This window comes from Apteryx mantelli, chromosome 12 (genome assembly GCF_036417845.1).
Source record: "Apteryx mantelli isolate bAptMan1 chromosome 12, bAptMan1.hap1, whole genome shotgun sequence".
In the NCBI taxonomy this organism is placed as follows: Eukaryota; Metazoa; Chordata; class Aves; order Apterygiformes; family Apterygidae; genus Apteryx; species Apteryx mantelli.
The window spans coordinates 26,497,671-26,524,384 of record NC_089989.1 but is presented as its reverse complement, the minus strand read 5'-3'; the positions used below and the strand labels follow the sequence as shown (position 1 = coordinate 26,524,384).

Here is a 26,714-nt window from a genome sequence, read left to right as displayed (position 1 = left end):
TTCTAGGAACATAAGCAGCAAGTTAGAGGCACCCAGCTACAAACACTACAGGACTCCTGCAGCTGCACCCCACCAAGCATGCCCTCCCATCCGTATCCAGACATATAAATTTGTGTTTTTTTTTTTTTTAATCAGTTTACTTCCCAAACCCTAGTTATTAGGGGACAAATTAACCCAAGTTAAGCTTTAGATTCCCAAAATATTGAGGTTTCAAGCTTGTGCGAATGATTTTTTGTTTTAAAGATGCTGCAACATTACTAGAAGCTTTCAGCTCCAAAATGGTGCAGCTCAGCTTTTCTCGAGATGCTGTTGATTAAATCAAAGGACAGCCAAGGCTGAAGACATAGACATGCTTCACTGCTTTTAACTGAAAATTACTCTGCGACCTGTTCAGGCCAAGAAAGAGAGGGAGGAAATGGGAAACTACCACAAGGCACCAGACTACTTTAATATGAACAATTAAGATTAAAATCCATCATGACTGACAATAAAAAACAATAAAGTATTTAGTTTTGAAGTATAATGCTAATTGAGTCTAAAAGCATTTTTTATTTAGAATAATAAAAAACCCACACTACCCATAATAATAGCGTGACTCGGCAACGGAAAACAACTAGACATTGCACTGTAAAAAGGGACAATAAGTAAGACAGGAAATATTTCTTAAGCATATGATGAAGATGGAGTACTCTGTGACTATAGCTGTTATAAGACAACATGTTAGCATATTTTGAAATCAATACAAGGGCTAATTATTTCAGCATTAATATGAATAGCCCTAAAACAAGTTGTGATGACTAAACAACAACATAACAGTAATAAAGCATTAGGGAACCAGAGGTAGTGCAAGAAATTTTATTTCCATTGTATATGTTAGAGTCCATCCGACAATAGAGAATTTTTCATTGGATTTAGATTTTTAACAGGGGAACTAGAATTCCTCAGCATATCTTGACTGTCTGCAATCCCCCACACCTGAAAGCTGGTGATTCCACATCAGATGCTGCCCTGTCATTTAAAAGATGAAATACCCGTGACAAACAATCTTTGGGCACTGCCTTCAGCTCTCTGATGCATATAATTTTTTGGCACTTCTGAATATTGGGATATAATAAATACCCACAGGATTCCAACAATAAAATTATGCTTCACCTTACTGTTAATGTAGATTGCATAAAATATTCACTTGCCTTTAGTTCTAACACAAGGTCCATCCTCTTCTTTCCCAAAGGGTTGATGTCATTGAGAATTAATGCTGTGATTATGTCGATACCATTGGATTCATGAGTAGCAATGCAGTTCTGTCCAAAGAAAATTCATCACAACTTCACTAATTGTCTACACTACACACGCAGCCTAGTCTGGCGACCTCGCCAGAACAGAAGAGTCACCTCTCTTTCATCACCTCATAAGCTGTTTGAGATGGATAACTGAACAGAAAACTCAGTGGAATAACAAGAGATTAAAACATTTTGTTTCAACCTTTTCGTATAATCAACCATGGCATGTCCTACTGAAACCACCCAGACTCAGGAAGCAGAAAGGAACGCGGCTGATAAATGAAGCATTTTCATGCCAAAGGGTTTAGGCTGAACATGTAGCTAAGGAAGGATATTTTTTTCAAGATTAGGAAGAGTTTCCTTTACTTGAAATGTGCCAATCAGCACCAGCTTTGGTGTCCTCTAACCAAAGAACATGCATTTCCATAACCTCCTTGCTTACCCTTTAACCTTGCTTTTATAATGGCATACAACTAAAGCGTGCAAACTGACAGTAGCTTGCTGGATTCAAAATTTAGAGCCCTGCTTTGTCATCAATTTCCACTGCAAAGACATACCTACATTTAAAGGTTATTATACCACCTAATGTGGTATGCACTTCAGAGATAAACTTCCTGTTATGATAAACTGTCATGTACACCTGCATGCATGCTCTTACCTAGGTCTGATTTCATCTTTGCATTTGGTCATCCCCACTATGTTTTGTTTAGCTTTGCCATAAATTATGCTTGAATACATAAAGAAAAGATACTTCAAAGCACAGATTTTCTTGAAGACTTTTCAAAAAGTCATATTCCAATCTTTTTATACCATATTTAGATTCAAACAGGATGCAAATGGGAAAAATAAGTAGATATCCCTACTTGCAAGTCCTGAAGCTTGCTTGTTAAATGGGTTGCATCCACACCTGGAAGACATGACTATCAGATCACGCCAGCCCAACGCAAAGTGTTCTCTAAAATACGTATTGAGCACTTGTTATTTGTTTAGTCAATGACATAGAGCAGCCAGAGTTTGGAAAATTATTTTGGGGTAACTATTTATTTAGCAAGGTTTATTCTAGACTTTCAATCTTTAGATGCCATTCCATTGAAGGGAAGAGTTATGGCATGAATCACATTTCGATCAAAGGTAGAGGAATGGGTCTGATTATTTGGTGGCGCTATTCTAAAACACGGCTGTACAGTATGTGAGGAGGTGGTAGGATATGGTGGAAAAGCACAGCCAAGCGGTGCAGCTGCTGCCACCCTATGATCTTCCCCATTGGGACAAATCGTAATTCTTGAGCAGCTACAAGTTCCTGCTCATGCAAAGTATCTTCCATATTCGTTCCAAATTCTTTAACTTTAGCAGAACATACCAGATGAAGTCCAGCCTTGGAGCAGTAACTGCTTTATCTGATAGGATTATTGCCATTATTCAGTTATGCCTTCCCTGTAATGTGATTTTTTAAACTGCCATGCTTGCTTTAAAAGAGTTACTCCTGCTTATAGCGTAACATACTGCCAATAGCGAATACGGTTTCAGGAGAAGCTGGGTTAGCTCTCAGAGACTTTGCAGTCCTCGCCACTGTGCGGCCCATGCACGTTCAGAGCCAGCGCCATGTCCTCCCCGGCACCACCAGCGTGCACGCGCTGCGCAAGCACAGGAATCAGCAACAGCAACCCACAAGACCAAGTCTGAAAATAACCTCAAACCCCCACATGGTTATCACCTTCATTAATGAAACTGCAGAGCTCAAGCTTCTCCCATTGGGCTGGGTGGCCATGTTTCTGGCCTCATGTACAACTGGCAATGGAGCGTTGTTTTAGCAACGTTTTTGCTATAAAGAATTTTAGGTATAAAAACTGCCCGCTCTCCCTGTCAAGTCTAGTAAGACAACATAAATCCTAGCAGAGCAGTAAAACATCTATTGATGTTTTCAATGGTTTAATTCCTCGGAAGGGGCCCCAAGAAAGAAGTTGATTCTTAGGGGTTCATAAAGGCAAAAAAAAAAAAGAAGGAAAAAAAATTGTCAGGCAAGTAAACGAGTGGCACTGTAAAGCAAAAGCCAAGCTCAACAGATTGCACGGCAGGTAGGGAGAAAGGCCGCTCCTTCCGCAGCTACCGACGCATTACCTGGTTTTCATGGCAAGGCCCCTGACAGTACTCCGTCAAACTTTCCAGTGTCTGGTTGATCAGTGCCACGTTCTTCTCGTTTATATACAGGCCAAGAAGTCCAAGTCCACCAGTTGTGCTTCCGCAGATACAGTCCAGAAACTGCAGCGTCTCGCACACCAAGTTGTAGTTTGTTTTGTTGTTCTGGCAGCGTAGGAAATTCTGCAGCGCCAGTGTCAAAGCCGAGGGCAAGGGAGCAGAGGAAAAAAAGCATAAAAAAAGATGTTTGGAGCATAATTTTTTATTATGTCCATCCACCTATGATTTCACTGCATGGTAATACTGCTGCTAATTTCACTGGAGCTTGATCACAAGGAGCCTGGCACAGTCAATTTAAGACTTTTCCAGGGCTTGTTTTCAATGCACTGCTCTCTCGAGCAGCTTGTTGGCTTCAAATTTTATAGAAAACAACAAACAATATACAGAACATATCCATTAGAGCACTAAGAACAAACAGCGTAGGCGATGCACTGCATTCTCTGGATCAAAAAGCTCTCCTAAGCCTGGCAGCTCCCCTTCTAAGCCTACCAGCTACATTTAACTACTAACAAGCACTGAAGACTCTCCTGTTGAGACCTTTTCCAAGGTAGAAAAAGCAGTTCCCTGACTTTGGTTTCACAGTAGTACCACGTGCTTAAGTGGCAAGGAGGTACCTGACTGCATGACTCGCAGAAAGGCATCTTTAAATGCAATTCTCTCTATTGCATTTCTTCCCACATAGTTACTGTAATCCCTGCTTGAAGCTGCTAATTAGCTGCAGTTCCTTTAATGAAATACCAAATTTATCAGTATGGATTAAACATGTTTCCCCTCTCCTGTATTGCAAAAAACAACAACAACAAAAACCACAAAAAACACCCCAAAGAGGGACAATTAATGAAAAACAATTTTCCAGTGACTCAGATGCTATTTGTTAGTATGCTCCCAGCAGTGTTCTGCAAAAAGGAATAGACACCACCACCTTCTTTTCCTAGAAGCTTCAGCAGGATAACTCCTATCTAGCTCAATCCTAGCTGGTTACAAAACACTTCACTTTAAAGGTGGAAAAAAAAAAAATCCCAGAGGAGCAAAGTGTATGGGTCTTTGGAAGCAGCAAGGTCTTTTCCACGCGCCTGCAGAGGAGTGCTGTTAACTGATTGCCTCTAGTGGTTGCGTCAGACTAATAAGTCTTTTAAGGCAACCAGACTGAGAAATTGCCAGATTCAATTGAAGGCTAGGCTAAAAAAGGAAAATGCTGTCTATGAATGCAGACTAAAGGTGACAGTGATTCAGCACATTTAAACTGATTGCTCGTTTAATATCCTGACTTTTGATTAACTTGTCAGAACACAGAAAGGTTGATGCTACAAAGATCAGACTCTTCCCTTCCCTCCAGGAAAAAGCAAAAATAACGGCTAATACTAAAACTATGAAACAAAATGTTGCCCTGCCAAGAAACTCTCTCTGTGCTAAGGCTTTTACTCTGATAATAGCTAGGTTTATACCAGCCTTAGCCTGTTGATCCAAAGTCAATGAAAACAAAGGCAAGAGGAAGAACAAGGTACAGGAGGTAAAAGGACAATGTTAGACGGTTAAACAAGCTGAAGGAAAAAAAATACAGAAAACAAGACCCCACTCCACAGTGACAAAGTGTCCAGGGACCCCTCTGCTGAAGTCTCAGCCAACACAGGCTGAGCTCTCCATTTTATATCACACCCCAGACCATCTCAGAGGCTAGCGAGTGGGAACACAACTCTATTACCGAAAATGCCAGCCTAAAACTTTTGGTGGGAAAGAATCTGAGGAAGCATCCCCCAAACCCTGCATTTAGGATACAGGGTCACAGAGCTGCAGGTTCAGTTAGAACATATGGCAAAACACGCAACTGGTGGGATCCCGAGGAGAAAAGGGGAAAAGGGCAGAGGACACCATTTATACCACCTCACCTCATCCTGTACGCTCAGGTGAGGGGAAAGTGCCCAAAAAGTTGGAAAAGTCTTTAGAGAGCTGAGTCCTATGAAAAACAGAAGTAGGATGACCCAATGGTAAACCCCAAACTGAGACTAAAATAGCTCTTGCAAATAATACCCGAACGTGGAGCTCGCTGGGGGCTAGGAGGGGAGCTCAGCAGCAGCACACCTTGTTTGCTCCATCTCTCGCCTCCAACCACAAAAGAGACTTCAAAATTTTAAATAGGCCTAACATTTCATCGCAGAATGATCCAGAGTAGATCTGGATCTTTGGCTGACTTCATGTTACTATACATTTTTAGACAGCAGTCCTCCCCATTTCTGGGATACAGGCCTGTATAACAGTATAACTGTGTAACATACAGTTACGCTTGCAAAGGCAGAAAGCAGATCATCTATGGCAGCATCTGCAGCCAGTTCTTAATGCCTCAACAGTGTATCAGGGTGCTGGAGACCTTCCTTCCCAGTACACCACTGAAAGCTGAGTATCCGTTAGAGAAAATGTAATGAGTAAAAATAAACCCGGCTACGTTCAGAACACTAGCTCAGTTTCTTCAAGACAAGACGAACACAGAATCCTTGGAAGAAAAGGCTCTGCGACTTGCTTGGATAATCCCCCCAAAAGCCTAAGTGTTTTCATTGGACAAAGTCTTTGTTTTAACAGCAATCTGATCCCTAATTGGAAGAAAAGTTTGTAAAGGAAGAAAAAAAAGAATATGATTTTTCTTTACTAGCAACCAGGTACAGTTTTTTTTTTTTCTTCATTTTTTTCCCCCCACTGAATACAGACTCTTTCTTCGGTCTTAAAAAGTTAATTCACACATGCTTCTTGCCTAGAACATGACTAGCAAAACCAGCTCATTATCTGCCTCCAGTAGTAACGTCCCATTAGCCAAATTATCGAATCCTTGTCCCGCAGCATGCAAAGCTTTACTTTTCTTTATTACCTAGGCTATGTCTCCGGAGATTAGGAACAAAAGAAACAGTAAAACCCAATGGTAAAAGTTATGTCAATTTGTACAACAGAAGCAACACTCAACCTACAGACTTAGACCTTTACTCTGAACATGGCTGGCTGGCATATTACTATAATATTTAATCTCATAGAAATAACAACTCACTTCATAAGAGAAAAAAAATGTAGTAATACTTTTTCCCCTCAAGATGAGATTTCTAAATCTAACATTGAAGCTGTACATTCAAGTGTCACTGTGCGGAAAGGTTGGTCTTTAGCACATATACAGGGAAGCACTGCAGAGGGAACTCTTCTCTTCTCTGGGGGGAATCACCCCTTTCCTTTCCTCCTCGCTGCACATTAAGTCCAGCTCTGTTGTTTATAGCCTAGTGTTCCCTGGATACTTTGCTCAATTTGTCACTAGCTTTAGTTCCCGTGACTAATTCTGTAGGATACAGGAACATCCTCATTAAGAGAAGAGACAGTATAGAAGAGATCTAGTAAGGAAACTGATGTGACTGCAGTTAGGCCCAATCAACATAGATTACAGGCTGGCTACAGCAAGTCAGAGCTATTGTAACTTCCCTTTCAAGGCTTGGCTCTCAGGCACAATCAACGGTCAGGCCTAATGCAAGTTTAAGAGTACCCCAGGTAACAGAGATAACAAAAGTACTCCATAGCAACATTCAATGCTTTCAGCCTTAAGTGAGCACCAAAGCATCCTTAAGCATCCACCCATCAGTACCGGTCCTTTCATAAAGGTGAAGATATTGCAGATGACTTCAGTCAACTCCTCCTCCAGTTAAGTGAAGTAAGTTTGAAGGAGGCAGAATACTAACTGTGTGAAATGGGGAGCAAACTGCAGTTTTGTCTGGGAAAGGAACAACCAAGTGATGGAAAAGGTACAGTACTGCAACTCTGTAAGTCATTTCATGAAGACTTCCTCCTCATTTAGGACACATACCCTTCGACTCTTATGGAGATGACTTGTGTTTTCCTGTGTTTGTACATCAGGTTCCTCACAATTGCTAAAAGCTTGTAAAATGCTTAGTGAAAACCAGCTGGACATAAAACTATAATTGCACTAATTGGGTGATGCCTATTCACTTCTAATTCCAACGCAATTCATGTCATTATGGAAAACATACAGCTTCCAGAATAAGAAATGTATTACGTATTCCTTTAAGTAGTGATTCCACTGGCAATATTGACAAGGAGTTAAATTATAACCTACTACCTGCAGACACAAAGATTTTGAAGCTTCAGACATACCTGCCTCCCTGCCAGGTCAAAAGGAGAAAGGCAAGTGTCAAGGCAGGCAGTAATAGGATTACATTTGAAATACTGTTCCTCCCACCTCTATTTTAACCTTTTTCTCCCAGAGCAGACTGCAACAAACTTCCTGTTGCTCAGGGAATGCAATTGTTCAGGATGGTGAACAGCTCAGGCCCAACTTCTTCGCTGGCTCGCAGTCAGTTTTGTTCCTACAGCTTTCAGTGCCTAGGCAAAGACAGCAGCAGCAGCAAAGGATCCTGTGCGTGCGGTTTGGACTCCTGCCACATAAAACTGCTGTCCTACTTGTCTCTGACATTGCTAACGGCATGAAAAATTGTTTGACAAAACAAAGATCAAATCGTTTTTGAAAAAATTAGGAAAAAACCCGATGTACGTAACCTCCGCACCTACAAAATGTTAAAAGAATTACATGTTCATAGCACAGGAACATTAACATACAGATTTGATTTCAAATATTGCCAGCAGCAGGGCATTCAAGTTCAGCGGAACTGATCTGGCAGGGCTGAAAAGCACTCAGACAGGGTCCTACCGCTCTGCCATACAGTACAACAATATGCAATCAAGGCAATTATCCCTCCTTTATGAAGGCATTTAGTACAGTCGACTGTGTCTCACCAGTTCCTCACTTACATTCAACTCTAATCCAGCAGCAATGGTTTCGCTGAACAAAAATCATGTTAATTACAGTCCATTTGTAAGCAAAAATCTTATCTCCTGTGGAGGCATGCACTAGATAAGATTACTAATGTACAAGTTTTGGACTCACTCTTTAAAATTATACAAACACATCACAGAATATCACAGAACAGTTGTGGTAAGGGACCTCTAGAGACCGTCTTGTCCAACGCCTCTGCTCAAAGCATGGTCAACTAGAGCAGGTTGCTCAGGACCATGTTCAGTCGGGTTCTGAAAGTCTCCAAAGAAGGAGGCACCACAACCTCTCCGGGCCAACCTTTTCCAATGTTTGATCACCCTAGCAGTATTTAAAAAAAAAAAAAAAAAAAAAAAAAAAAAATTCTTTTCTTATTTTTAATTGGAATTACCTGTGTTTCAGTTTGTGCCCATTGCTTCTTGTCCTATCACTGGGCACCACTGAAAAGAGTCTGGCTTCTTTAACGTTTCCCTCCCCCCCTCCGCCATGAGGTATTTACACACACTGATAACATCTCCCCAGAGCCTCTTCTCCAGGCTGAAGAGTCCCAGCTCTCAGCCTCTCCTCACGCAACAGAGGCTCCAGTCCCTTAGTCAACCTTGTGACCCTTCGAGACTTGCTCCAGTATGCCCATGGCTCTCTTGTACTGGGGACACCCCAATGCTGAGCAGAGGGGAGGGAATCACCCCCTTGACCTCCTGGCAATGCTCAGCCAAGGAGGCCGTTGACTGCCTTTGCTGCAAAGGCACATCACTGGCTCATGGTCAACTTGGCATCCACCAGGACTTCCTGGTCTTTCACTGCCAAGCTGCTTTCCAGCCGATGGGCCTCCAGCCTGTACTGGTGCAGGGGGTTGCTCCTCCCCAGGGTCAGAACTTCGCGCTTCCCGTTGTTGAACTTGGTGACATTTCTGTCGGTGCACTTCTCCAGCCCATCGAGTTCCCTCTGAATGGCAGCACAACCATCTGCTGAATCAACCACTCCTCCCAGTTTTGCATCATCTGCAAACTTGCTTATGGTGCACTCTGCCCCATTGTCCGGGTCATTAATGAAGAGGTTAAACAGTACTGACCCCAGGACTGACCCCTGGAGAACACCACGAGTGACTGGCCTCCAGTTGGACTTCATGCCCCTGATCACAACCCTCCAAGTCTGGCAGTTTGGCCAGTTTTCAATCCACCTCACTGTCTGCTTATCTAGCCTGTAATTCATTATCTTGTCTGAAGATAAATCCATGCTGACTACTCCCAACCACCTTCCATATATTACAAAATGGTTTCCAAAATTAGTTGCTCCAACACCTTCTCAGGGACTGAGGCCTGTTGTTCCCCAAATCCTCATTCTTGCCCTTCTTGAAGATAGGGGTGACACTTGCTCTCTTCCAGTCTCCTCAGGAACCTCCTGATTGCCACAACCTTTCAAAGATAATCGAGGGTGGCCTTGCAATGACATTGACTCAGCACTGTGGATGCATCCATCAGGTCCCATTGGCTTGTGTATATTCAGCCTGATCAATTGCTCTCTGACTTGATTTTCCTCTACTGAGGGTAGGTCTTCCTTGCTCCAGACTTCCCCCTTGGTCTCAGCAACCTGGGATTCCTGAAGACTGGTCTTACCAGTAAAGACCAAGGCAGAAGCAGGCATTGAATACCTTGGCTTTCTCCATGTTCTTTGTCACCAGGTCCCTTGCCCCATTCAGCAGCAGGCCCACATTTTCCCTAACCTCCCTTTTGCTGCTGATGTATCTCTAGAAGCCCTTTGAGCTGCCCTTCATGTCCCTCACCAGATTCAGCTCCAGATGGACTTTAGCTTTCTTCACCTTGTCGTACATGGTCAACTCTGAGCACAAGAACAGATCCAAAGTCAATGATATTACTTCCTCACTGAAAAGTAAGCATATGCTTAGGGTTGCCTGAATCAAAGTCTCAACGTTCTGGTTACTTTCCTGCATGTGTATTTTCTCTCTCTCTCAACAGCAGATCAATAACTTTACACTAGGCCACCTGCTTGCTTTAAGTATGTATTAAAAAAAAAATTAAAAAAAAAATATCACATCAAGTATTGATCCCTCTATCACTGATATAAAGAAAACATGAACACTGGACAATTGGACTGGCCTGTATTTCTGTATTTGTCCAGCAATGTATAAATGCAGTTTACTGGAATACCTTCAAGGCCAAATAAAATAGTCAGTTATGTATTTATTAAAAAGAAAAAGCAAGAAAAAAAAAGCATGGGATTAGCAAGACAGATGTGATAATAGTGACTGGACAAGGCTACACTTGCACAACTGCTCAGTAGTGAGACCGTACCTGCAAATCCCGATTGTGGTTTTCACAGAGTAGCTGTAAGAAACGGAGGATGGGTTGCATTATTGAGATCACTGCACTCATCTCCAAGTCATCCTTGCTCTTGTCTGTCGCAGACTGTGCTCCTTCCGCAGCTGAATAATGGTCATCAGGATCAGCTTCCCTCCGATAAGTGTTGTAAGCCTTTCTTGTAGCTGCTGAAGCCTCTAGTAACTGATCCCGGACTTCCTCTGTGATTTGGGTCATAGGCTCTCTCACTAAAATACATAAGAACAGATCTTCCTTTGGCAAACTGAATAAAGGGGACCAGGAAATCTATTCACGCATTTCCCATTAAAGTTTCACACAGAGACCATAATAATAATAGCTATTCATCATCAATTCTTTCTGGTAAGTACGTTTAGTGCGATGCGAGGGTCTCGAGTTTAGAATGTTATCACGCCACTCTTCACACCTTTTACGCAAACCATATTAAAGTTACAAATTCTAATATTAATTGGTTAGGGAACACACATCTAACACAATTAGGAGTTTTAATAAAAGAACCTGCTGTAGAAGAAAAATAGGATTTCTCCAGTTATTGTGAGAGAAGGCACTGACCACGACCCACAGTCCAGGGTCATTACTATGAAACAGATTTGGGCAGCTTGTCAGGTTAGACAAGGTGGCAGAGTCTCATCTCAGAAATACTTTTCATCATTTCAATAGTACAATCTCACAAATGGATGAGGAGGGGATGAAGCTCTTGAAATCCCAAGCCAGGGCACCACTGATCTCTGAACTTTGCTCTGTGGGATCAGAGATCAGAGCATTATTGCATCAATTGCAATGAGTTCAAAACAGCATTTTACTCCCTTGTCAGTTTAAAAAGGGAACAATTGGGGATTACCTCTTTTTTTGTTTGGTACTTCTCTGTCCGAGTCTTCATCTTTCTTTTTATTTCCTAAGTCACTTGTGTTGACTGTGACAGTAGCCTTGATTTCTTGCTGTGCCACTTTCATGCGATCATAGAAAACCTTAAAGAACTTTTCAGATTTCTTATCTTCTGTTAGTCGGCAGAAGAATGAATGCTACAAGAGAAGACAACAAAATACTTATCTTTATACAGAGATCTGAACATGAATTATTTCACCTTTCTGCACCGCCTGATATCCTGAAGGACTGGAAAGTTAATTAGCTTGCAGTGAACTGAAACCTAGAGAAGTAGAGATTCAAATCTTACTGTTAAGAAAGCCAAAGTACCTCAACTACATTAGCTTCCTTATTAATAACTTCCAAATATACTTTTAAAGAAGTGAATGCAATAAATCATGCTTTTCCTTACATGTTTATATGGCACACTTCTCACTCAACAATAGAATTAAGGTAGGTACAATGAATTAAGGTAATATAAGGACAGTGGAATTATCTATAAGGTGATTTTCAGTTCAGAAACAAAACAGTACGAACAAAATACAGAGAAAAACTGTCCTGCCTTTCCTCCCATTGAATCAAAGTGGCTATGACTCATAACATGCAATAGTCAATGTTAATCTCAGTCCCAAAAGTGTACAAACAGGGCAAACATAATGAGGGATATTTAGTGCTAGGTTTCCACTTCTCCAGTCTGCAGCAGGCTTCTTTTTAAACCTCATTTAAATTTCTACTCTAATATGTCTTTAAGTGACAGAAACGCTCAAAGCCTTGACTAGTTTTGAAAAGGTTTATTGATGTTCTTCGGCCCATATGTGCACAGAGACAGAAAGTTCTTCCTAAAATTGAGGAGAATACAAATTATGTACAGGTCAAAAAGGAGCCAACACAGTGAACGATCAGACAATTCTTGATGAAACCAATATGCTGTTACATAAATCAGGACCAAAGCTTAAACACGACTGAAGGATGAACTTGTAAGTGGGTCACCTTATGCAGAGTATTATGAAATTAGTTAGCATTCTGCAGTGGCTCACGATCCAACAGCTTTACATGATGAATAGGAATGAAGCCTGATTTATTGAAAAAACAAATTAAAAATGGGAATAGCAATATATCCTGCCTGCTTTTCTGAGAAGCGGAGTACACAGGGCCGTGTCTGCTACGCCTGCCTTTGATCACCCCAAGCAGTGGCAGTCAGAGCACCACTGAATGACTTTGAAACCCTAACAAAGTTGCTTCTTTCATTTCTAACAGGGTAGGAGTGCTACTATTTAAAGAAACTGGTCAATGTTCACATGAGATATCCGTCCACCTTTGCAGCACCGACTACCTGCCCAGAGCATCTTAAGTAAACTCTGAAGAGTTCTTTATTACTTTTAGTGATTAACAGAGGGGATGGAAAAGGAGAAGGATATGGCATAGGCCATCATGCTTCTGCAAAGCCAGCCAGACTGATGCCTTCTCCTGACATCAATTCAGAATAGTCTATTAAGCTACACAGAGCAAAGTCAGATCATTCCCAGGACTTCATCTCATTTGAAATAAGACAACTATTGCCAATATCTGCAAATGAGCAATATCAAAGATACCTAAGAAGTATGAGTACACACAAAGTATGCTATACATAATGATGTCCCCAAAGATATTAAACAGAAGGAAGAATCATGGAGACCCTCAATGTAAAAATATGTTGCGGAACTATTCTCTAATCAAAGTCCTATACAGATTATTTACATAGACAGTATTTTTATTCTAAAAACTGGTTCTTTGAACTGACCAGAATCAATGGACAGAAGAACACCCAATTACAAGCATAACCAAGAAATACATTAACATGGTTTCCTTGAGCTGTCTGCCAAGAACCCAAACCAGGCTTGGGTTATTCAGACATCCAACTCTTTGGAGGACTGTCTTTTTTCTTGGGGTCTGCAAGTACAGACAGAGGAAGAGTTTTTATCTAAGTTGCATCTTGACAATTTTACTTTGGCAGCACTAAATTACAAACATACTGCTAATAATATTTCACAGATAGACCAGCATAAACCATTGATTCTAGAAAGGGTAACCATTCTTTGAAAAATAACACAATTTGCTTTTCAAGCTAGTGATTGGTGTCACCTGACTACACATCTAAAGAACCTGTTCAGGAGGAGTTTCCCTGTGATGAAGCAGTGGTGAAGGAAAAGCTTTTTTTCATGAACCACGTTGAAGAAATACCTCACATGCACATAATTGTTACTTGCTGACAGGTTTGATTTTTGTCGTCTTTTCAAACTCAACTGACTTTCCATTGCATTTCAGAGAAAAAACAAATGGAACAAACATTTCCAGTAAAGCATTCTTGTGCGTGCTGTGCATACATTCAATGGTTGTCACAAAATGATTGTTTCAATTTAGGTCAGAATGCCTAACACCTTCACACATATGAATCAACCACATGCCAGCTATCAAAGCCACTATTTTAAGAGGTGTGATTTTGCAAGTTGCACTTGAGCAGGTAATAGGTGGTGATAACTACGACAAAAATTCTAAAACTTATTTACAGATACAGTCTCAAAACCAAAACTGGAAAAAGCTCCTTTTTTAAAATGGAACTAGAGTGCCCATTTTAGACGGAGAATGCCAGGGTTGTGACTTGCACAGAGAGGTTGGGTAACCACAACTGCTGCAAGAGCAAGTGTGCCAGGACAGCAATCTGAAACAAAAAGAACAACAAATTCCTACTCTTACACGTTCTTGAAGAATAGTACTCTTAAGCAACCACTGACATATGGGCATTTAACCCTCATCTACTCCTTTGAGAGCTCCCTGATGAAACTGATGCAAGCCCAAAAGCTAAATGTATCAGGCGCAATACAGAACAGTGCAGGTCCCCTCATCTCGTACGCGGCAGAAAAGCCCACAGCAGCGGTCCTGAGCTGTCAGCTACATTATTCCAATTTGGCTACTAACAAGCTGGGACTTGTGACCTCCTAGACACCTCCTGTGTCTCCGTACAGAAGACGGGGCAGAGAACCGGGACCCACAGCACACCAGTACGCAGACTGCAACTGGCTATTCCAGCATGAGGCACCAAAGGATCCTGAAAGAAAAGTGAAGGTGCGAGTTTCATTTTATGCTCTAGAGGCTTATGCAGAGCGGAGCAGGCAGGCTCAGTGCGGTAAGATTAGGTATCCTGTTTTCTTTCTCGAGGGTGCCTCAGCATCCATTCAGCCAGTATCTTTTACAGAGCCACTGTCAAAGAGTGCATAGACGGGATACTCCTAAGGCTTTTTCAAAGCGCTGTCTGTACACCTACACACTATATTTGAGCCAATATCTAATCCCCACCAGAAACTATATTTCAAATCTTTCTGCCTTTTAGGAACGACAGTATGGTTTCCATTTGGAACTAACTGGCATTTGGCAAGCAAATACTAAACTTTTCATTTGTTGAGACAAGGGCTTTGAGGAAAGAGCAATTCCACTCACCCTTCTCAAAGTCCACATCAATTCACTTTCCCCCAAAACAAATCCCTCTTACCCTCTTCCTCTCATCTATATTCTTTCCTTAATTTCTCTTTTTCATTCAAATTTCAGTTGCGCTCTTCATGAAACATTTGCTGTTACTGTGTATGTTATATAGCATACCAAGCACTTTAAGGAATAAGGGCATTTTAGGAATAAAATATTCCCAAACATGCTACAAGACTACATCCAATCACATAAACTAGGTTAGCTACCAACCTGCAAGCTGGCAGTGGATCAGTTTTGCTCTTACAAAATTCTGAAATCAGGCAATATGAGACTGTATTTTGTTTCATTAACAGACATGGCCATTAAACAAGAAATATTGCATGACAGAAGATCATGAGGTTTGTTTTATGAATTCAGAAATGAATTTATGAATTCAGAAAACACAGCTTTAGTAGATGCACCTCAATGAAATGTTATACATCTCCAAAGCACAGCAACCACCCAATTAAACAAATCAAGACTCATCTCTTATGCAAGAACACCAGAGATAATGTGACTACATTTAATTCTATAGCCACAAAATTAAAAAAAATTGTATGCCACAGAATGACAAAAACACCCAATAACATTCATAAATTAAATGCACTTGCTTCTAACATGATAGCTTGAATTACAATGCATAGGAGCATTATGTAAAGCATTCCCAATCATTTTTAAACATGGAGTAACACCCACCTACACACCTTCATTCAAAACTAACTTCATAGTTTAGTTCTCCTTTGGGACAATGGAAAAAGCTATGTTAAACTGCATAGAAACACAAGGGGAAAAAATCTCTTTCCATAAAGGTCTGCAAGTGCAAAGTCTTGCAGGTGACAGAGGGGAATGTGCTTCTGCAGTGCACTGCTTCCTTGCAGGTAGCAGGGACCAGGCAAGCCACAGCATGCTGCATCTTTTGCAAGCGTTTGGTGCTTCGAGAGTCACCATGAGCTTGTGTTTGTTTCAAGGGGGTGGAAAAGGAGAAGGGTTCGGCATAGGCCATTATGCTTCTGCAAAGCCAGCCAGATGCCTTCCTTCTCCTGACATCAATTCAAAATAGTCTATTTAACTACCACAGAGGAAAGCAGATACAAGGAAACCTATGCAGTAACTTCTTTGCTTTTCCTCTCCAACACCACTCTGCTCCTGAAGAGATCAGGCAACCCTCCTTCCACCTTCGCCCCTCCAGCCTGCTCTCTCTGGGCTAGAAAAGGACAGCAAATAAATATCATCACCAAGGATTATTTGTTCTATTTTCTATGCCTTCATGCCACTGGTCTGCACAAAACATTTTGCAGGAGAAAAGGCTGAAAGCCAAGTGACCGATTTGACTAGAGCACCACCACAGTCCTGATCCACTCTTGGGCCTCGAAGCACCACTGCGACAAAATAAACCAGAGGCAAAGTTGGCATTTCAGAGCACAGCCTGGCCCACCCTTGAGCATCCTGAGCCCTTATAGCTCTCACTCATTAACTGAGCTTAAAGACATGTTTAAGTAATGCATCTTTTCGAGAAAAGCATCCTGTCTTTCTTTAGAAGGCGTCAGAGACGACGAACCGTGTCTCTTTGTAGTCTGTTCCGGTGGTTAATAACTGTTCGAAATGTGTGAGTAAGCTCCTTTTTATGTCACATTCTAACTACCAGTCACTGATTTTTTTTATTTTTTTTTAAAGGTTATTTCTCCTTCATGGTCATCCCAGGTACATGGTATCTTCTCCCCTTCAAATTATTTACATACACTATTAAAAGGTTACTTTTCAGTCCTTTTTCCTAAACTGAAAACACTAGTTTTTCAAATCTTTCTTGCTGCCATTTTATTCTGTCTTCATATCATTTTCTGTAGTTATTTTTTGATGCACTCTCAAATTTTGCAACTTATTAAAAATACAGATTCTAGAGTCACATTTAAAAACCACAACAAAAACCAGGCACATTTCCTAACATTAGCACATTACCTCTTCTCCCCTCCTGCCTTGCCTTCCAAGTTCTTTGACACAGAAATATATATAATTATCACAGATGAGTGGAAGAGAAACTCAGCTAATTACATACAAGTTCAGGGGAGTGGAATTGCCAGGATAACCACAAGGGCACGTACAAATGCTTCTTAACATGTCTCATGCATCAGCAACGGGTAGCAAACAGGCTTGTTGACCAGCAAAGCTGACACCGGCCCTTTGGAGGCTGAAGTTGTAATACCCAGCGGTAGCCTACCCTACAGACTAGTACCTTAGTTTGGTGTGCATTGAATATAGAGACCACACAAACTAACTCACAACAAACTTGCTTAACTCTGCGTGGGCCTGTGCACAGGGTGGGATTATTAAATGGAATAATCACGAATCAGCCTGTTCCTAGCTGTCGCCTCTCAAAGGCTTTGCAAGTCTTGTTCATGTGAGCTGTCACCTTCACGTGGGACACCTTAATCTCTGCAGTTAACTGGTAGCTCCATCCGCCCCGAAGTCACAGCTGTGTTTTGTTAAACAAGAAAAGGAACCATCGTTTTATTGTTTTGCATCAAATAGCTTGGCTTTTGTTCCCAGACTTAGTAATTACAGGCTGGACTACATGCGCTGTCTGAACGATCAAGTTGTGAGAAATATAACTAAAACCTATTAACCAGTGTTGGATTTAAGATACATCTGTTCAGATGCACGCTTCTTCCTGAAAGAAGGATGGCCCGATTTTAGGAGAGCGTTTGGCTGTGAAACCCAAACAAGGATTGCCGTTATCCTGTAGAGGAGGGAGCATTTTCTGCACCACACCCTCCATAATTCACAAGGCTGTTTCAGGGGACCACATGCATTAAAGCCTGCCAGACCACCTGAAGAGATCCCAAAGAATTCCCCAGGAAAACAAGCCATTGCTTACAAATAAAGGAAAGCAAAATGCCAGCAAACACCTCGCACAAAATTACTGTTGTCATCTCCCTCCTCGTTTCTCTATCAGTGAACAGAAAATATCCTGTGAACTTGGCCAGTCAGGGGTATTTTGGAGAGGAAAGTCCCTTCAGATGAGAGAGAGAGAGAGAGAGAAAAAGAGAGAAAGAAAGAGAGAGATCAGCTACCTGGCATGGATTCAGGACACTTCATCCCACCACTAGAGAGAAATTATTATGGGGATATTAACTTGCCTGGGTTATCCAGACAGGCTGCCAGTAGGAACTAATGCAAAACTTCTGTGCTGCTTCACATTTGCGGCAAGCTCTTGGCACCTCCATGCCATTTCTTATAGCTGGACTACTTCGAAGGAGCTACATTTTAAGAAGGGGAACTGCAGCGCTAACACAAGCACTGAATTAAGTGCAAACCCCAACCCTTTATGTTCTGCCTAAACATATTGCAAGGGATCCAGTGCAGAATGTAAAAACCAACTTTTCTTTCTCTATTTCTTTTTCTTCTTTTTAAATATCACTGGCCCTTCTCCTTTCTTGAAATCTTTTGCACATCCTGGCTTGGTAAAGATCCATCATTTTGATATCATCAGTCTTGCACAGCTTAACGAAACGGCAGCTGAAATATTTCATGCTGAACATACTTCATAGTTTGAAATAAACCCGTAAGGTAAATCTGCCAAAACACTTCAATAGCCCGGTTTTATTGCAAACTGTCAAATCACCTCTGTCCTGAAAACGGAGAGGGGACTTCCCAGCTCTGTTCTGCACAAACAAGACAAACCGCCCCGGCCGCGGCCGTCACAGGCACGCGGGGGTACGCGCTGCCCCGCAAGGCCCTGCGCCCGCTCGGCGCCTCGGCCCTGGCTCACCCAGGCGGCTCCGGGGGGGTGGGGTGGGGGGGCAGGACGACTCTCTAGAAACAGCCCCTTGCAAAAACGCGAGTCTTTCCCCACACGCGATAAACAGAAGCGGTGGGAGAATTACGCCACTCATTTCTGGAAGAGCCCTTGTATCCTACAAAGTTTTCCTCCTGCAGCACTTAAAAAATCTTAGTGGGTTTTAAAGCCATTTCATGAAAAGGAAAGTAAAAACATCCCCCCCCCCCGGCTGCCCTCCCCCGGGGGACCCAACCCCCCCCACCCCTGTGCCGCCCCGCTGAGTCAGCGCCAGCGGGGTGCCCACCAACACCAAACCCGCGGGCAGCGGCCAAGGCAGCGACGCCCCATGACTGGAAGGAAGTAACGCAGCGCGAGGGGAATTACAGGTAGAAACGAGACTCTTCAGTTCAGGGTTTAAAATCCCTGCAAACGGGGAGCAGATGGCTTTCAAAGCGTGGGCGCCTCGGGGCCCGACCCGCTCCTCCCGCGCACGTGTGCGAGCACGCACTGAGGGCTCGCACCGCTCGCCGGGCGGCTCCGGCGCCGCAGCAGCTGGCATCCCGCTTCCCGGGGGAACCGGGGAGCTACGGGGAGGTGTGAGAAACAAGGAAGTCTGCAGACTCCCCAAAAGGGGGGAGGTAAAAAAAAAAAAAGAAAAGTGTAAGATCTTCTTGAGAGACGGAGGAATTAAAGAAAACCATAGCAACAAGTCAGTCCACCTACCCAAACCACCCACCCACCACCAGTTTCATTTGCTGACGCACTTCAAAAACAAGCTGGCTCCTACCAGCTCTGGAAGGTGAGCAAGCCCCGAGAGCTCATTAAATTCCCTTCTCGGCTCCTCTCGTATGCCTGCAGCTAGTGAGCAAGTAGGATATAAATAGAAGTTATATAACATCTCTTTGTTGATTCCTGTGCTTACCAAAAAAAAAAAAAAATTGCAGCATGACCTTGTTTTTCTGAATAGCTTGCCTCTGCCTGCTTGTGGAGGACTTTAATCCTGTTAGGGATTATCTCCAAAGTTTAAGTTGGACATGGTTTCCACAGAGGGCAATAGGAAGAACTAGCAGTCGGCATCCTCGGCTCCTTACGGTAAGACTCGCACCTCAACACCAACCGAATTTCCGCAGGAGAGGCCCATAGTCACGAATAACCACAAACAATTTTGTATACAAGGCTACCAGCACTAGGAGATAAGTGAAGCAGCTGAACTCAGATGTGGCACATCTCATTTTCGCCTATATTGCTCAATTGCACAAATGGCCACCTCAAAATCTAAGGGGAAAACCTTCCTTTGGCCAAAAAGACCGAGTTCCAGAAAGATGCTATGATACTGAAATCCTGGTGGCCCCGTTTGCTTCAGAAAGCATCAGTTGCAGCAGAAGTAGAAACACAGAAGCCATGACCGCACTTTATGCACCCTGTTCTCAAACTCGTCTGTGATAGATACACGTTACTGCTCCCAATAAAAATGAAATCATCTTTGTAAAACAAGGGCAGTGATGATTCCCGGCAGCTTTCCCCTCCGCCTCTCCATGCATTATTATCAGGGCTTGTTTGTTTGTGTTTAACACGGTGGTGCCTAATGGCTAAGTGAGATGCTCGACTGCGCTGTGCTAAATGCATTAAATACACATGAAACAGACTCTGTGTGTTCTCAAAGGCTTGCAACCTAAAATCTCCTCGCACGCATGACGATCTGCATTGCATTGCTACACGCATTTCCTTAATGCTGACTTAATTACTAGAGGAAGTGCAATGCCTCGTTTTGAAGGCAACTGCTGCACGCAATTGGTTCTTGATGGTTCATTTTGGAGACCTCTCTCGGACAAGACCACTGCCCACAGGGGAAGGCAATGTTTGATGTAGGCCCTTATCAAGATTTACATTTTTTGTATGTCATGTTCCGAAGTAACATATTTAGAATGTCAAAAGTAAATTTGAATTTTTACAGTATATTTTAACTTGAGAAAGACTAATTCAAATAGTGAAAGACACAGGCAACCACTTAATAGGCACCAATAGCTTGCTGGTTTTGCATTAGTTTCCTAAACAGGTATAATCAAAATCATTAAAAAGATACAACATTGAATCCCATATCAAAGAATTCTGACTGCCTATTATAAACCAACAATTCTTCTCATTCCATATGGGGGTAAGGAGCTTTCAAACAGCAGAAATAAAGATTTTTTTTTTTCAGTGACCAGAAGTTCAAGTGCTATTTACAAAAGTTCAGTGATCCAAAAATGTTTTGGCCCTGTGAAGCATTTGTCATCATGTAGATTTTGTGAGCTCACAGATACCCGTGAATCTTGCAAATTTTGTAAAAACTAAATTTGTTAAAAAAAGTTCAAACCACAAACCCTAAAACACAATTATGCTACTAAATCTGAGTTTTACATCATCATTACTTCTGCAATACTTTGCAAAATTTTCTCCTAAAATTTGAGAGCAATTGCAATTGTGGACACTGGGAAACTAAGTGTTTTGGCAACTGTATAGGACAGTGCATAGTTAGGCCAACAGGGAAAGCGAAAAAAAAAAAAAAGGTTGTCTGGCTGTTTCCAGCTATTTCACTGTTGATCTTTTTAGCGTTTCTTATCTTTCAACTTTTGTCACTATTTCACAGCTAACACTACAGTAAGTTGAAGGACACATCTGTCTCAAAGTTACTGCTTCATAAAATGGGAAAGCTACAGCAGACAGCAATAAAAATGACACATTCAGGCTGCCATGCTGTGCACACAAGCGAAGAGCTAAGCATCAGAAAGGCACACAGGTATGACCGAGAGCGAAGAGGTCTATCCCTTTCAGTGGTCAAGTTCTGAAAATAGCTTTAACACTACAAGACAAAAACTGCTCAGAAATCATTTTACACTGAAGCAAAAACGGAGCAAAAGGGCAGCAGAACAGATCTGAGCTGTCTGCTTTTAAAACGATATGCAAACAACCATGGCCAAATAAAGAGGTTTTAGACTACTGAATATTGTATTTAGCCCTTGAGATTTTCAAGGTTTCCGCATGTTTTTCTTAGCACAAGGCCAGAACCTGAAGCACTTTTTGGTGCTTTTCAGCACTTTAGTGCTCTTAATACCAGCACTGTCAAAACTGCACTTTCTGCCAGAGGTGGTGGTGGGCTCCTTGTGCCTAGCAAGAATGGAGATAACTTCAGTTTCTTTCTTAGGGGCCAGAAATAGAAATCGGTAAGTCTGGATTCAATTCCTTCTTGTGCATCAATTATGCAATTATTTAATAATTATCAATCATCTTGGGACAGTGTGAGGCACCGAGCTCAGTGAAGGCGACCACAGATCACCTCGCTGGAGTTTTGTTAGTGGTGGCGACGCACGAGGAGAAAGTCCCCGGGGTCTGAGGGTGTGCGCCTGCGGTGCGAAACACAGCTGGAGATAGGAGAGCCACATTAGTCCAGCATTTTACCCAGACCAGGATTTCCTACTAAACCAGACTAATCGAGGAGGAGTGATTTCTGGCACCTAGCTTGTGCGGGGCCGCTTTGGGTGGCTTGGAAAGAATCGCAGGTGAAGGGGGGAAGCCCTTATCACACCATGCAGTGGTAGCTCTGCTGCGCGCTGACTTGGGGGGGCACTCAAAAGCCTCAAACCCGAGCCTTCGGTCTCCCCTTCCCTTCCCTTCCTGAAAACACTGGCAGCTGTGGGGGTAATTTGTCACATAATCTAACTTTTGAGAAGATCCCTAATTAAACAAGCTGGCCAAAATCTCCATGGAGAGGAAGTTATGTAAGGGAGTTTACTTGTCATCAACTTCCACAGACCCAGGAAACCTGAAACTCGAAGGAGGTGAAGCAGAGTGTATGGTGCATATAATTTTTATTTGGCAGAGGAGAGGAGTGTTACAGGAGCAGTCTTCAGCAATTTCCTCCACCGTCACTCATTTGCCGAGGTTACTTTAATTGAGGTAAATTCGCTCTGCGGCAGCTTACGCAGGGAACGGACTATCCTTTGATCTCCTCTGAGGGAGAGGAGGAGCCGTAAATTAAGCTTGCCTAGGAGCAAGAGCAATTGCCAAGCAGGGTCAGGGTGTCCGGCCGGGGCCAGTGCCCGCGGGCCCTGCAGAGGCTTCCCGAGCCGCGCTGCACCTGCGAGCGGCCGCGCCGCGCTGCCCGAGCCGGCTTGCACAAGGCACATGCCACCGAGGGTTATATAAATTAATAGCGGGGTTTATGTAATTTTCAGCTCGGGAACAGCAGCGTTTGCCAGGTTCATTTGTTGTCTGGTTTCGACCCTGCGGTTCCACCCGCGTTTCTGCCGCCTCGTAAATCAGGGCACCCTTCCCAGCGTAAACTGGGGCTCTCACCGACCGGAGGCACCCGCAGACCCGTCAGCGGCACCTCTCACCGCAGCAGCTGACAGGGCTTCGGAGTCTACTCTAAAAACTAGGAGTAACCTAGAAAAGGTGCCATCCGGAGGGCTTCAACTGGGCAAAGACAGCTGTCTTTCCCCAGCCTCACCAAATTAGAGTGCATTTATCACGTCCACATTCATCCCTCAAAACGGGGCAGCATGGGATTAAGTGTGCCCGACAGTGCCGGCTTAGCTGATTCACGAAGACAAAGCAGGAGTTTTTTCTTGTTCTGCTTCTCCCCCACATTCATTTTCTTAACACTCCAATAAAAATCACTCTTGCCAGTTATAACAAGGAACCTTTCTAGATTTGCTTTTCTATTAGAGTTGGCAACCACCTACTTTGCCTAGCCTTAATATTGGCCCTGTACGTACCTAATGCAACAGTAACACCTATTCCAGTTATCCCTTTCCAACATCACAGGGATCTATTCTTCCACTACAGCGCATGGGAGTTACCGGGAACTCCCATTATTAACCAGGTTACAATCATCACATGCAAGTTCCTTGTGTTGGTACAAACCTTTTGCTTAACTTCAGGCCCAACACGTTTCCCGTGTGAAAACCTGGAGTTAAGAAAATGCCATGCAGGGACAATACCTCTGCCTTTGCTGCCAAAAAAACTTTTTACATAACCTGTCTCTGTCCCACTAGTTTCCTATTCCCAAAAGGCTGTAGAAATAAGCAATTTAAGTTCGGTAAAATTGATTCAGACAGATCACAGAATGAACTTGTTCAAAATACTATATATCGAGAGCTGCTAATAACGACCATAAAATTGTGAAATGAAGATCAGTTTGTGTTAGAATTGTGTTAGAACTCAATGCCAAAGCTGGCTGATTTGGCTAGGTCAAGTTTCACAATGACAAACATATCTGATGCAAAATGAACAAAGTTATTAGTCCAGAGAGTGAAGATGACTATTCCACTGGCATTTACTGGAAACCACTGCAAAACTTAAGAAAATCCACACTGCAGATTGCAAGGGTTATGAAGCTCTATCTAATCTGCAAAATTAAGAAAACTGTAGATTAGAAGACGACCACAGGATAAAGACCACAGAAAGTAATGGGTTCATTTTCATGAGGGAGCCAGAAAAGGCTCAAAACGTTTTCATAAGCAGCCAGAAAATTTTTGCAGTGTATTTTGCAAAAATAAAGTTCTACTAATAGCAGACATCACACTGCTCTACTCCTTTATTAAATCTTTTCTGCGCTGTGGTGAAAGACTGCTGTATAAAAAAAAAATGTCAATTTAAAGCTATGCAGACGAGTGACTATCTCAAGTAGTTCTTCTGTAGTGTTCCCTAATAGCTTGGTTTCACCCAGAGCCTTCTCTGTTTTCTGGGTGAGCAGACATGCTATTCTTACTACGTGGAGAGAAGAAAGTTTGGTTACATGAATTTACTGTGTCAGGATGCTGGTTTAACTTGGACATCACTCAGCAATTACTCTAGGAGATACAGAGCTGAAACCATGATTTTACTAATGCATAAACCTCCATTTTGATTCACCAATGTTGAGCCAGCTGTTCTCCCAGAAGTTAAACTTTGTGGTTGGCATTTTTCTACATTTTAAAGTTTTATTTACTTGGCTTTCATGTCTCAAATAATACTGAAAGACTAGAGAGCTGAATATGTGCTGACCTTTACTGATATTGTAGCGGTCCTGATTAAGGGGGTTCACATGTGCTAGCGACAGTGCAAGTAAAACAAGGAAGCTCAGGCCCCAGGGAACTTGCAAGGTATCACTGGCAGAGCTAAGTCGGGGAACATCTCTGTACATTAATAAACCTGCTTTGCCTTTTGCCTGCTAGGCTGTTGAATTGTTATAGCACAGCATAGCTACATCACAACCTCTTCACAGGATATTTTCAGTAAAGTTTCATCTATACTTTGCATGCATGAGTTAGAGCTCCTGGGTGTGTCCAAGACCTCACAGTCTTACAGTATTAGCTGCAGGCATCCGCAAGTGATTTGGTTCATAAAATATTCTGTACTTAAAAGCAATCTAAATTAGAATTCCCTTCCAACCCCTTTACTGCTACATTAGAGCACGTACACGCATATGCACAGAATAACTGCTGCCTGCCCAGAACATTTTTCTGAAGGTAAAGAGAACCACTAAGCACTTAACCCTGAGTAGGAAAGGATGGAAAATTGTTATTCTGGTTTGCCGGAAGTAATATCTAAAAAGGCAAGAGTGCAACTGAAATTGGCAGGATCACACGGCACGGATGTCGAAGCGTCATGTGATTTGCTATAACCACCTTATGCCAATAGCTCTTTCCTAACCACATAGTTATTTTACAATCTCCCAACTTGCAGCTCTCGACAGCAAATGCAAACCGAACAGTCTCCTTTTTTTTGGTGAAAGAGGTGTCTGCGGAGAAGGATCGGACATTTCCCTGTTTGTTTTGACCAGATGAGCTAAGGAACCTGTCTCCAACTCCAACAAGGATTTGCATACAGCAGGGAAGTGACTCTACTCAGTCCAGGATAAGCAAAGGATCTGTCCGTGTCAGGCTGGTGCAGAATTTGTTTTTCCTTCCAGCATGACAGTGTGTGAGGTTACCTGAGGCTACCTGTGAGCTAGGAAGATGAAAGCTCAGGTTCCCTTACATTTGAGAAGATCAGGAAATTTAAAAGAGTGACTGTCCCCAAGGTAATTAACCCTGTCACTGCAGTTTAAGGTGACATGGAACTTCAAATGCTCTAGTCCCACTTTGTCTCTTGCAAAGAAGCTTCACTCTAGAGTATATATACAGTGGGGGGAGAAGAGTAATAACTACAGATTCAGAGATTGAAGAAGGAACCCCAAAAAGTCCTCTCTCCTCTCAAAAATTTACCATGCCCCAAAAAGGCATGAAGAGGCAGTGGTGCTGTAGAGATCTAGTGCAAGTCTTAACCACAATCATCAATTATAACAAGTCAGGATTCAGCTCTGTTACACTTCATCAAATCTCATCCTGTATCGCTACCCAAAACAGCCCTGCTCTTCCACACATCTCTGGTCAGGTTTTAGCAACACCTCTGCTGTGGCACATCACATCTGTTTTCATTGTCAGGCTGGTTTTCTGTCAGATTAGCAACTCGATTCAACGCACTCCACAACTGTACAATTCACACAAAGGAGGGGACAGAGCTAGCCAGAACAGGATTGTCCATTTTGGCAACAGCCTATAATTTAATGCCATTTGTACTGCATCCTAATTATAAGCCTAAACCAGTCACATATATCAAATGCTTGGAAATATCACTTCTCAGAAAAGAACAGAACTGTCTGGGAAAATGACCTCCTTAAACAAATCACTGACTGTTTTGTTCAGACACGTGAAACACATGGCAGACACATGGCAGTGGCGGACAGGAAAGGGGATAATACTCTCTGCAATATCTATGCATAAAGCCCAGTCTACCTCTGAACTGTCCAAGATGGAAACAGGCTGCCTGCAAATACTCTTTTGACTTTGCACATGTTCTAAGATATTACACATTCAATAATCTTTGCAGGTATGTTTTTGCCATAGTAAGATTTTACTTTGTGTGTA

At 42.5% G+C, this 26,714-nt stretch overlaps 1 protein-coding gene across 1 annotated transcript in view; it reads right to left on the bottom strand.

Annotated features, from left to right (window-relative positions):
* The window catches only part of ITPR1 (inositol 1,4,5-trisphosphate receptor type 1), a 186,447-nt gene that overhangs the window by 38,649 nt on the left and 121,084 nt on the right, over window positions 1-26,714 (bottom strand). The window contains exons 44-47 of the mRNA XM_067303517.1: window positions 11,488-11,668; window positions 10,602-10,855; window positions 3,399-3,599; window positions 1,191-1,301 (exon numbers count right to left, since the gene is read on the bottom strand). Of these exons, the coding sequence (XP_067159618.1) occupies window positions 1,191-1,301; window positions 3,399-3,599; window positions 10,602-10,855; window positions 11,488-11,668 (747 nt within the window). The remainder of the gene's footprint in view (window positions 1-1,190; window positions 1,302-3,398; window positions 3,600-10,601; window positions 10,856-11,487; window positions 11,669-26,714) is intronic.